This window comes from Sapajus apella, unplaced genomic scaffold, assembly GCF_009761245.1.
Source record: "Sapajus apella isolate SASKATOON/1434 unplaced genomic scaffold, GSC_monkey_1.0 scaffold41, whole genome shotgun sequence".
In the NCBI taxonomy this organism is placed as follows: domain Eukaryota; kingdom Metazoa; phylum Chordata; class Mammalia; order Primates; family Cebidae; genus Sapajus; species Sapajus apella.
This window is the reverse complement of record NW_022436981.1, coordinates 10175588-10187636: the sequence shown is the minus strand read 5'-3', so window position 1 is coordinate 10187636 and position 12049 is coordinate 10175588. Positions and strand designations below refer to the sequence as shown.

The following is a 12049-nucleotide window of genomic DNA, read 5'->3' as shown; positions in this document are numbered from 1 at the left end:
CCTTGAGGTCCATCTATGTTGTAGCATGTGTCAAAATTTCCTGTTTTTTAAAGGCTGAATCATCTTCTGTGTGTGTACAGCACATGTTGTTTATTCATTCATCAATCAATGGACACCTGCGTTGCTTCCACCCTTTTGACTATTGTACTTAATGCTGCTATGGACATGGATGTACAAATATTTTATTGAAATCCGGCCTTCAATTACCCCAACACCCAGACGTGGACTTGCTGAATTATGTGGTAATTCTATTTGTAACGTTCTGAAGAATCATTATATTGTTTTCTGTAGTGGCTGTACCATTTTACATTCACACCAACAATGTACAAGGTTTCTAATTTCTCCACATCCTCACCAACACTTGTTGGTTTCTGTTTTTTCCCCCCTATTTTTGTTGCCAAACTAATGGGTGTGAGGAGATATTTCCCTAATGATGAGTGGCATTGAGTATCTTTTATGTCCTTATTGGCCATTTGTATTTCTTCTTTGGAGAAATGTTACTTTAAGAACTTTGCCCATTTTTTAATTTGTTTGTTTTTTGTGGTTGAGTTACAGTTCTTTGGCTGCTGGTGTTTAAGTGTATGAGGATTTGGTGTGTCCCCACTAAGCTCCAGGAGGGCAGTGGCTATGCCCATGTGGCTCACTGCCATCTCCCAGTGCCCAGCATGGAGCCCTGTGTGTGGTTTTTCAGCCAATGAAGATGCATGTCTGCAGCTCTCAATGGCAGGGGAACACAAGTCTGTGTTTATTTCTACATTCATTCTAGTTTCAAGAAGGATTTCGGACTATGGTCACATCTCTTTGGAACCCTAGTATTTGGGATCAAGAATGGCAGGTGACCCTCTTAAAGGGCTTTAAAATGGATACTCTAAGGTCTTGTCAGGCACTGTTTCACTGATTTTTGGACTGTGCTTGTTTGGTTGAGTATAAATCCAATTTTGCCCAGTAAGGAGGATCTTGATGATGAAACTGTGTTTAGTTATTTTATAATTTCAAAATATGTGGCCACCTAATTGGTCTCTTTATGAAGAAGGCAAGGAAAATGTAATCCTGGCTTCACACGTGGTAGAGCAGAAAGGCTGGGCTGTGAGTCTCCTCTCCCTCATCTTCATGTCTTCTCCTCGGATCTTCAGTGCCTGACGCCCCATCCTGGATCCCAGCCCTTTGGTCTTCGGTTGCCAAGCCTCATCAGTTCTCTCTCCCTGACAGCCCTCCTTCTTCCTTCCTCTCTCTTCTCCTGCCTTGATTCAGGACCTGTGGTTTCTTACCTGGATCACAGGAACAACTTTCTAACTGGTGTTCTTACCTCCAGGCATGTTCACTGCTGCCAGAGTAAATGTTCCAAAATGCAAATGTCATCATTTTCCTGTTTAATTTGAATTCTTCGATGTTTCCACGTTGGCTTCAGGATAAAGTCCACACCCTTTCACATGGCACACAGGCCATGCACAGCAGCCCGCCACTTGCCACGGTGACCTCCCCTCTGCCCCTAGCACTCCAGCCACAGTCCCTGCATTCTTTGTAAATGCTGCTTTCTCTGGCCAGGATGCCCCCCACCAGCCTTCCCTGCCTGTCCCCGAGTTCCAATGCTGTTCTGTTCACTCTGACCATTGAGCAGTTACCCACCTCCTCCATCGTAGCCAGAGTGGGGCCCTTGCCTACTGTGGCTCACCGTGTCTGCCTCTTGGGAGCGCTGCCTGTCTGTAGGGTACATCTGTCTGTCAGTCTCCCTGCTGTACTGTATGTTTTGCAACCAGGAGTGGTGTCTTTTATCTCTATGTTTCAACAGTTAGCTTAGTGCCTCTCATAGAGTAGGTCTTTGTGGAAAGGAAGAGGGAGAGGAAAAAGGAAAGTTTGTCTGATTTCAAAGATCATGTTCTCTCTGTTCTCGCCACCTACCCCCACCCCCTCACCACTGTCCACTGTTATATTCTGCCAGCCCAGGGTGGCTGAGGTTAGGGTGGACTCCCAGAGTGACCCAATCAGCTTGACTGTGTTCCCTGGCCACCCTGAAACAAACTGAGCCTGGCCTACCTTCTGGTAAATGCATCCCAGCAGTGAGATGACTCATGTGTGTGTGACTCAGAGCGAACGCAGCACAGCTGGAGAGCAGCCATTTGCCTGCGGGGGGGGTGGGGGTTGTAGAGAGCAGCCCAGACCCAGGCACATGGCCACCAGGCTTACAGCCACCAGGCTCACAGCCCTGCAGCCTGCTGCCCACTGACTGGAGCAAGGATGCAGATTCTCCTCTGTCCCTAGGCAGCAATAGCAGAGTTTCACTAGATTTCTATACCTGGGATGCTATCTAATTTATTACTATTAAATCATATTTTAATAGGCCACCATTTATTGCAGACTTACTGTAAATTGTTGGCACTGTTGTCAGCAAATTATCTCATTTGATCCTTACAATAGCCCAACAACAAAAATAATAGCAAGTGCATATATGGCACTTACTATGTGCCAGACACTGTTCTGAGCACTTCACATTTATTAATTCATTTAATTCTCACAATAACCCTACTATGCAGGAAATGTTACGCTCACTTTTCAGATGAGAAAACTGAGGCACGGAAAGGTCACACATGGAGATACCTGTGGGTCACATAGGACAGATACAAACTCAGCAGCCCAACTTCTGAGTCCACATTTAGCCCCATGCTGTGCTTTCTTGGAAAGCATTAACCATAGTCCCATTTTACAGCCGAGGAAATTGAGGCTTAAAGAGGTTAGTCCTTTATCCACAGCCACACAGGGAGTGATAGAGGCAGTGATGGAGATTGGTGGTCTCCAACCCTGGATCCTAACCACTGTGCTCCGATGCTCAGACTCAGGAGATACTATTACCATGATATAGCCATGTACTTGGTTCTCCTTAGCTGCCTCCATTGGTGCTTCCAAGGGCTAAGACCAGAGGGTGGGTAGGATTCTAGGGCAGAAACCTCCTTCCGAGTCTGGAGCTATAGCAAATGGGTAGCATTTGATGGCACATTTTGCTTCCCATCTCCTTTCAGTTTTGGGTCCTGGAGTATTTCCTTCCCTCAGGGATGCTGATGGGACTTTTATTACCTCCACAGACAGTGAGACCGTGCACTACCACTATGGCCCTAAGGACCTGGTCACAATCTTGTTCTACATCTTCATCACCATCATCTTGCATGCTGTGGTTCAGGAGTACATTTTAGATGTAAGTGACATGTCTGGATTCTGAAATCAGAAGCTAGGGAGGTGCCTTGGGGTGGAGGACCTGGCCTTGGAGAAACCGCAGCTCTGCACCTGTTCGTCCTTCAACTTCCTTACACTGCTTGGGTCTATTGCCCGGGCTTCCATCACCGCACTTTGGTTTCTGTTCCCTCTCATAGCATCCTTTAATCAGCATATGGGACAGCAGTGTTTATTACACAGAGAAAAAGCTGTGTGGAGATGGTGTCCTTATGGGTCTGTCGCACATAGAGTAATCGGGGATGTTTTCTTTACACGTAGACTGGAGACACTCATCTTGGCACTTTCTAAAAATGCTTACCTTAGACCAGGCACTGTATGCACACAGTAGGCTTACACCAGATAACTTGGATTATGGCCAGCTGCAGACTTCTAACGATGTTCAACCCTTTTGTGGGAAGAAAACAGGAGTTTGAAAACTGCCCAATATGGATACATTTGTATGTTAATATGAGGGGTTTTCTTTATTCTTTAGAAAATCAGCAAACGGCTTCATCTCTCCAAGGTCAAACACAGCAAGTTCAATGAATCTGGACAGCTGGTCGTCTTTCATCTCACCTCAGTGATTTGGTGCTTCTACGTGGTGGTGACGGTGAGCTTTTCTCAGGACTGCTGCAGGGGGAGAGCTCAGACCAAGGGGCGGTTCCAGCTCTGGGATTGCTCATCAAATGACTGCAAAGGACCCCTTACTCCTTTTCTTTTTCTGTTAAGGGGAGCAAATTTCTTAGAACCTTCTTTGCTTCTTAGAACTGAAACTGTGTCTGCATCCTCATGGTGTTGCAGAGAGAGACGATGCCATTTTATAGCTGGAGAGAGTCATCTTGTTCAGTCACCACTTGTTATAGTTATTATACAATATTACGGTAATGATACCATGGAACTATGTAACACTGTATTGTTTTACAAGGCCCTTCTACAAACACTGTCCCATACATGTTCATTCTGATGCCCATGTTATAGATTGAAGAGTTCCAAGCTCAAATTTTGCAATATGCTTGTGGTTCTGTGGTTTTGAAGCAGCAAGGATAGCTTGGAGTTGGAGGTAGAGTTCCAAGCCCAGCTTACCCTTTGTGTTACTATGTTGGCCTTCTATAAATGAGGCCAGCCTCACCCTGTCAGCTCATCAAATGCTGTGAGAGTCAATGCTGTTGCAACAAAATGCCTGTAGGACAGACAATTTATCCACCCCTCCTTTCTACATAATAGGACTCTTATTTCAAGTGACCTTTGATACAGCAAATTCCCTCATAGAAAGGAATGTGGAGGCTCCTTTGGAGTTTGCTGTAACAAGACCCTGACTGTCCTGCTAGGAGGTGTTGGGTTGGTACCCACCACCACCTGGAGCTCTACCTTCCTGTAACCTGGCCCCCGGAGAAATCCATGCCTGGGTCTTGGAAAATTCAGCAACTCTGTGACCTCTGTAAGATTTCCTTCCCGGCCTTCCCCAGATCCCTCACCTTCTTCCTCTTTTCTCAGTGACAGTGATGGGACCTGCCATCACGAGGAACTCTGTCTCTGGAGCTGAATGTTGAATTCCTATTCTCAAAGCTGGGGTCAACATGTCCTTTTTCTACATTGTTTTTATTCCTATTATCATTTCGTCACAGAACAGCTTTCCTAAGCAGAACACTAGGAATTTTAAATGAGGGGCCCAAGACTTCTGTCCTCTCTGGCAAGGCTACTGTGTTTCACAGTCCCTGGGGCAGATGGACACTGAATTGTACATCCCTGCTGTTGTGCTGTGCACGTAAGTCCCTATACTTCTGGGTTTCAGACCACACCCAGTCCCTTGACGTTCAGTTCATGCCCACCCCTAGAGACCTAAGCTGCTTTGAAGCAGAGAAGCCTCAAAATACCCAAGATGTTTAACCACTGGTCAGGGGAAGCGTTGCCTCATCTCTGAATCACTTTTATCCTTTCAACTTCGCCCCCAGACATTACACCCTCGCTGTGACACGTGGGGACCAGATTTGGAGGCTGGAGCCAAGTTGCTTAACACTCCTTCCAGGGTGTGAAAGGCTCAACCGCTCTATCTTTGCTGTTCTTCAAGGACTTGAACATGATGCTAATTAGTTTGAGAGCACATAGGTTTTCTTGGGAGGCACATGGCAGTCTTTTATTCTGGGGAGAGCCAGTTCCCCACTCAACATATTCAATAGGCATGGAGACCAGGGGACCATGGAAAGCTCCGGTGACCCCCAACTGGACTCTTCCTAACAGCAGTCAACTCCTTGCCCTCCTCCATCGGAACCCTGCTTCCGGGTAGGAACATGGTTGAAGAAGAAGAGAGGTAGTTCTGTAAAAGCCATGAAAACAGCTTGTTTTTTTAAATCATATTTTTCTGTTATTATGCAAATTTTTCGTGACTCTTCTTTCTGTCACTCTTATTTCATTGGCAGTTCCTGCCAGCACTGCCTCCCAACTGCACATTTGGCAATCTGCTACTGGTGTCTAGTGGGCAAAGGCCAGGATGCTGTGGTATAGCCTTTAATGGATGGGACAGCCTCCACAGGAAAGAATTATCTGGCCCTCAGTGTCCATAGTGCCAAGGCTGAGAAACCTTGATGTGTATAGTCCAAGCCACCGTCATCTCTTGCCTGGACACTGAATATCTTTTTTTCTAGAAGGAGACTGTTTCTACTCTTGTACCTTCCCATCCCAATCCATTTCCTGATCAGCCAGATCGATCTTTTTTTTTTTTTTTTTGATATGGAGTTTTGCTCTTTCACCCAGGCTGGAGTACAGTGGTATGATCTCGGCTCACTGTAGCCTCCGCCTTCCAGTTTCAAGCGATTCTCCTGCCTCAGCCTTCCAAGTAGCTGGGATTACAGGTGCATGCCAACTCACCTGACTAATTTTGTTTTTTTAGTAGAGATGGGGGTTTCACCATGTTGGCCAGGCTGGTCTGGAACTCCTGACCTCGTGATCCACCCGCCTTAGCCTCCCAAAGTGCTGGGATTACAGGCGTGAGCCACTGCACCTGACCTGGATCTTTTAAAACAGGAATAAAACCATATATTCCCGTCAGTGAAATCATTTTTTCCTCCCCACTCATGTGATCTGGGCCCTGTCAGCCTTGCTGGTCTCATCTCACTGTCTACAACCCCATTTTCATCTCCTCTGCCCTAACATTCCTGGCTGTTCTGCCTCCTGGGTTTTGCACTGGTGGTTTCTCTGCTCAAGGGCTCCATCCCCTGCCATCCTATGGCCAACTCCTTCTTCCCATCCAAGTCTCTGCCTAAATACCATCTCCTTAGAGAACCCCCCATCAATTTGCATTTTCTGCACTGTGCTGGTGCTTTTCTTGTTGGTGTATTCTCTGTCTGTTTCTCCCTCTGCATTCTGAGCTGCTTGCTAGCAGGCACCATGCTGACTACTGTATCCCTGGTACGGTGCTTAGGACGTACTAAGTGCCCACTAAATGTTGGCTGTGAGAATGAGTGAATGAGCTGCAAATGCATCTTCTCTCTCCAGCCTTCAACATTTTTAAAGTAATGAATTGGTTGTTTTAATAAATACCATAAATGATTATTTTTAAAAAGTGAACAATATAGAGAAGTTCACAAAAGCAAATTCTTCCCACCAGAAATAACAGTATTATTTTGGTGTTTGATTGAAACATTTCTCTCGCATATACAGAGGTAGAATAGTGGGAGTGTGGCTGGACCACCAATAATTTTACAGGAATGTCAGCCTCCAACTTTTAATCTACCTTTGCTTGACTATTCATTGTTCAGGGAAAAAGAAAATAGCACTCCAATGGAGAAAGCAGAATGGGTGGGTGTTGGGTGGATGTTTGGTCTTCCCTGTCTGACTTCTTGCCATATCTGACTTCATATTAGACTTAGCAGAGGGAACGTTCTTAACACTGGTGCTTGCACCAGGACTGGTTTCTACGAACAGACTAGTTGCTTTAGAGCAGATTTTTAGTGCACAGTTGTTCAGATGGTCAAATAGTATGAGATATGTCTGAATCTGCATAGCACTTGCCTGTGCTGTGTATGAATTCTGCTGTTTTTGTGGTTCTGTTTGTTTATCTCCCAAAAGGAAGGCTGCTGGGGAAACAGGAGGGATTGCTCCACCTTGTTGAGGCCTTGCTTAGCTCATGAGTGGACTTGTAGAATCAAAAGAGAACAAAGGATTTCAAAAGCCTCTCCAAACCATCCACTGAGGCCTATCCATGGATGGGATTTGGGGTGGGTTTCAGGGGCTTGTTGGGTCACACTTAGCCCCCTGTGGACTCAGGTGCTTTGCGTGACTAAGCTCAGAGGGTGCCCTAGCCCCAGTCCTCCCTCAGACAGCTGCCTGGAGAGAGGTCTGGAAAAGGCTGTTCTCAGAGCAGTGAGTCATTTTTCCTCTGGCTCCCCCTGCTCTCCTCCCTCCACCCCTTTCTTCCTCTAGTCCCAGTGGACTGGACATTCACCAGCAGGCAACATTTTTCTGGGGAGTTTCTTTGCTTGTCGGCTTCAAAGTTCTGACCTCTTTATCTCTAAGTAAGAGGCCAAGCCAAGGAGTGTTCCTGTTTAAAATCACGAGATTGTCTGGGCTTTACATTGCTCTCAGTGCTGCTTTTCTTGGCGAGTGCTTTTTTTTTTTTTTTTTTTTTTTTTGGCAAAACTTTCTCTCCCACCTCAGTTTCAGAAGTACTGTTTTTCCTGTTAAGTACATTGCTGCTTTCTTTAGGAAGAGACATTCTCACCTCTCTGATGTCACTGGAATGAGGTAGCCTGGGGCAGGTATGTGCTGACGAAGGCAGGTGTGTGCGTGACAGAGAGGGTGGGTGGAGATGATAGAGGCAGTGTATTTGAAAGAGCTCACAACTGTCACCACCTCACAACTGTCACTCACACGGCACACCTGAGTACCTCGATTCTTCCACTTGTATTCCTAAATCTGCGCATGATCCAGGGAGGAGACAGGAGGGCAGTGGTTGTGAGAAGTGAGGCCATGCAGGTTCGAGGTAAGACAGTTTCCTTCTAATCCAGGTGACAGTGACTACAGTAGTATACATGTATCTGATTGGACCTATCAATTAGGTTATTGTGCTCATGGAGGCCCAAGTTTATGGGATTAGGGCTGTGGACTTTACCTGAAGGGCATACTGATAGATCAAAGGGCATTCACTGACTCAAAAGTGATTGGATCAGCCCTCACTTGGAAATACAACTGAAGATCCTAATGGACAATAACCTAGAATGCTTGTTACTCAACCCTATTGGCCTCATTCTGAACACTGCACAACCTCTGCCCTTAATCCCAGTGTGAACATTTGAGATTCCCAGCCTTCTCATCAAAACTACCAGCTCAGTTTATTTTCTGATTTACTGAAACAACCTAGCCTGAAGTTACTAGACCAGAAGGTTCGTGGCCCAACTCAGATTTCAGCTGTGCTACTGAAAAACTCTCTCATTTCAGGAGATCTGTCCTATCTGTTTCTTCATTTTCCTATTTCTAAAATGAGGTCATCCTAATGTAACCTGCTCTGCCTTCTCTGAGTGACAAATAAGAGCCCTTTCTTCAGAAGAGAGAAATTGCCTAAAGCATTCATCATTTGTTCAACCAGCTGCACTACTGTAGTGTCAACTGACTCGTGCTTGTGGTAGATTGTTTCTTCATGCATTTTGTAATCTTCAATTACAAATTCATCTTTACCAAGGTTTTATCTTTGGGAATCCTGAGATCCTTGGATGAGGGTATGTCCCTAGGGTATCGCTGGCCCACCACACTATTAATACTAATTTCTTAGCTTGGTGGATTTTGGATCACACAGGTGGTATATCTCAACTCCAAACTCAGAGTGAGCCTGAGGTTGCAGATTTTTAGAATAAATGATTTTGTTTTCACCTTGAGTATGGGCTGAGCAGACATCTTCATTTCCCTGTGTTGGTCAGCAAACACTTTCTAGTCTTTCCTTTCTCTGAGGTTGTGGTCTTACAGAGGGCCTGATCTTATACAAGGGTCTCAGGTTCCACCTCCTAAAGCACCATCTTCTGTTCTCACATGGGCATAAAAACCCTGGCCCTGTGAGTAGTGCCTTCTGGGCTGCTACAGTGTCACCTTACTGCTCTACCTTTTAACCTCCTTCTCCCTTTGGGTCCCAGAGGGTTTCCCTTTCTTATTGTGAGCTCAGCTTTGCATTTTAAAGAATATTCATTAGATTTCATCTAGCATTTCTAGATGTTTTGTGATGGGATGGTATTCATGTTACCTCCTCCACCCCATATAAGGTGCTGGGCTAGATGTTAGAATTCTAAAGGTGGGCAAGAAAAGGCCCTAGTGTGAAGGGGCTTGCAAGAGTAATGGAAACAACTGGCAGTAGTGACAGTGTGGTGGATGTCAGAGGTCAGCTGCGTGGTGAGACCTGCAGGGTCCTGCCATGCTTTTTATTCAGTGGGATGTGAAAAGCCCAAGTAGACTCTTCATGTTTCCCATGGATGGTGATTCTGGAGTTCATTGGCTTATTCATTATAGCAACATTTTCTAAGCGCCTGCATGCCAGGCACAGGGCTAGACCCTGGCACATAAACTATCCCATTCATTTCCAACAATAACTTTATGAGGGTGGATATTTCTATTTCATTTTGCAGATGAGCCAGCTGTGATGTAGGGAGACTAATTAGCTTGCTCAGAGGAGCTAGACTAATTAGCTTGTCAGACTCATCTTCAGATGCAGGTCTTTAGACCTCAGAACACAGCCCTTCCTACTCCAGCTTCAACAACAAAGAAACCAGCCAAGCACCAGGGGTCCCACACAGAGAAGTTCTCTGTTTTCACATTTCCTGTTCCTTCCTCTTTCTGTCAGGTGGGGGCTGGATGCATCCCCGACCCCTGGACCAGTCCCAGGGCCCCAGCAGATCTCACGTCCACATCTCTAAATGGTATCTCTTCTCACCCACTGCAGGAAGGCTACTTAACAAACCCAAGAAGCCTCTGGGAGGACTACCCGCATGTGCACCTCCCGTGAGTATTCTCGTAACTCAGCCCCAGGGAGGAGTGAGCAGGTCCACTGCCTTCCCGTCCCAGAGTGTGGCCAGAACACCATAGGCCCCGCTGACCTGACGAGCAGATCATGCCCTGAGCCTATTGTGGATGATAGACTTGTTTGGAAGCCACTGCTTCTCAGCATGCTTGACCGGAGAATCCCAGATGAAAGGTCATTTGTGCTGGCTCCCATCACGGAGGTGTCTCAACTACACGAGACAGATAGAAAGGTGGAACATCTCCCTCCATAACGTCCCCTGACATCCACAGAGCGTCTTTCCTTGCGGCCTGCCATGGCTGGTGCTCCAACAGAGCCAGCGTCCTCTGCCTCTTAAAATGCTTCCAAGAGAGCAGTTTACCCCAAGGGCAATACCTGGGCCCTCAGGAGGCTATCCTTTGCCTTTCCTGAGATCTTTGTTTTTTGTTTGTTTTTGAGACAGAATTTTGCTCCTGTTGCCCAGGCTGGAGTGCAGTGGTGCAATCTCAGCTCACTGCAACCTCCCCTTCCCGGGTTCAAGCTGTTCTCCTGCTTCAGCCTCCCAAGTAGCTGGGACTATAGTCAAGTGCCACCATGCCCAGCTAAATTTTGTATTTTTAGCAGAGACAGCGTTTCCCCGTGTTGGCCAGGCTGGTCTCAAACTCCTGACTTCAGGTGGTCTACCCGCCTCGGCCTCCCGAAGTGCCAGGATTACAGGCATGAGCCACCATGCCCAGCTGCCTTTCCCGAGACCTTTAAGAGCAACAATAGCAAAGGACGTAGGGCCGAGTTAGAACTTTCCCTTGCTACTTAGGGCCATTCGTTGTTCAGTGTATTTGTTGGTCCTCATCTCCATCAACAGTGCTCTGTAATCTGCTCCCTTTTCAAGGCTGAAGGATTCCTCCTTCTCTACACTCTTTTAATCATGTTTGTTTCTTTCTGTGGACTTTCCGTGTCCCTTTAAGTGGTCTTGTATGTGGAACAAGGGCGCGGGCCAGCAGAGAAGCCAGGGTCCCAGGCTCGGGGGCTGCGGTCACCGGCCTTACTCCCTTGCTCCTGGACCAGCTCCTCACAGGCAGAATCTCGGCCCATGCTTTTCCCTCCCATGCCTGGCCAGCGCCTGCAGGGATACTTTTCTCAGTCCTGCCCGTGTGACTTGCCCCCTTGTCTCCAGCTTCCAGGTGAAGTTTTTCTACCTATGCCAGCTGGCCTACTGGCTGCACGCACTTCCTGAGCTATACTTCCAGAAGGTACGGAAGGTGAGTGCTCGCTTCTCCCCCTTCTTGGAGACCATTCATTCACCACTCCTCTCCTGCTGTTCCCATTGGTGCCTCCCTTCCTTTCCTCCAGAAGCGTGGAGTGTTGGGTGGTGATAGGAATATGTTGGGGGTTGAGCAGCATGCTGAGTCAGCTCTTGGAGAAGCGCCATGTAGGCCCCCATGGGTGTTGGCCACCAGTGTCAGTTTCTTGCCTGCCACTTCCACCAGACATACGGCTTTGGAGGAAACCTAACTCTGATCTTCTAGATGTCAAAGGAGAGGTCTTTGCCATTTCTGTGTTTTTATTTTTGCTTTTTATAATTTCCTTCTGAATTATTTCCAAGAGCCTTCTTCCCCAGTCCCTGTCTCTTCTTTCTCAATCCAAACCTTGCCTTCTGACACTAGACCCAAGGCTGCTGAAATTGGGAATGGACCTGACTACCCTTGGAATTTCAGCAGCCTGATGCAGTGGGACTGTGGGACTCATGGGACAGGTTGGACATGAGAGTGTGTGTTAAAGTAGCCAGAGGGACCTGGCCCTCTCTCATCCCCCTTGCACTCCCCTTGCTCATTTTTTTCAATCTTTAGTTGGGGAATTAGCAAATTTACG

The 12049-nt window shown here is 46.9% G+C and overlaps 1 protein-coding gene across 1 annotated transcript in view; it reads left to right on the top strand.

The window, feature by feature from the left end:
- TRAM2 (translocation associated membrane protein 2) overlaps positions 1-12049 on the top strand; it is a 73425-nt gene that overhangs the window by 56643 nt on the left and 4733 nt on the right. Inside the window, exons 3-6 of the mRNA XM_032299680.1 lie at positions 3078-3187; positions 3698-3814; positions 10124-10182; positions 11355-11439. Of these exons, the coding sequence (XP_032155571.1) occupies positions 3078-3187; positions 3698-3814; positions 10124-10182; positions 11355-11439 (371 nt within the window). The remainder of the gene's footprint in view (positions 1-3077; positions 3188-3697; positions 3815-10123; positions 10183-11354; positions 11440-12049) is intronic.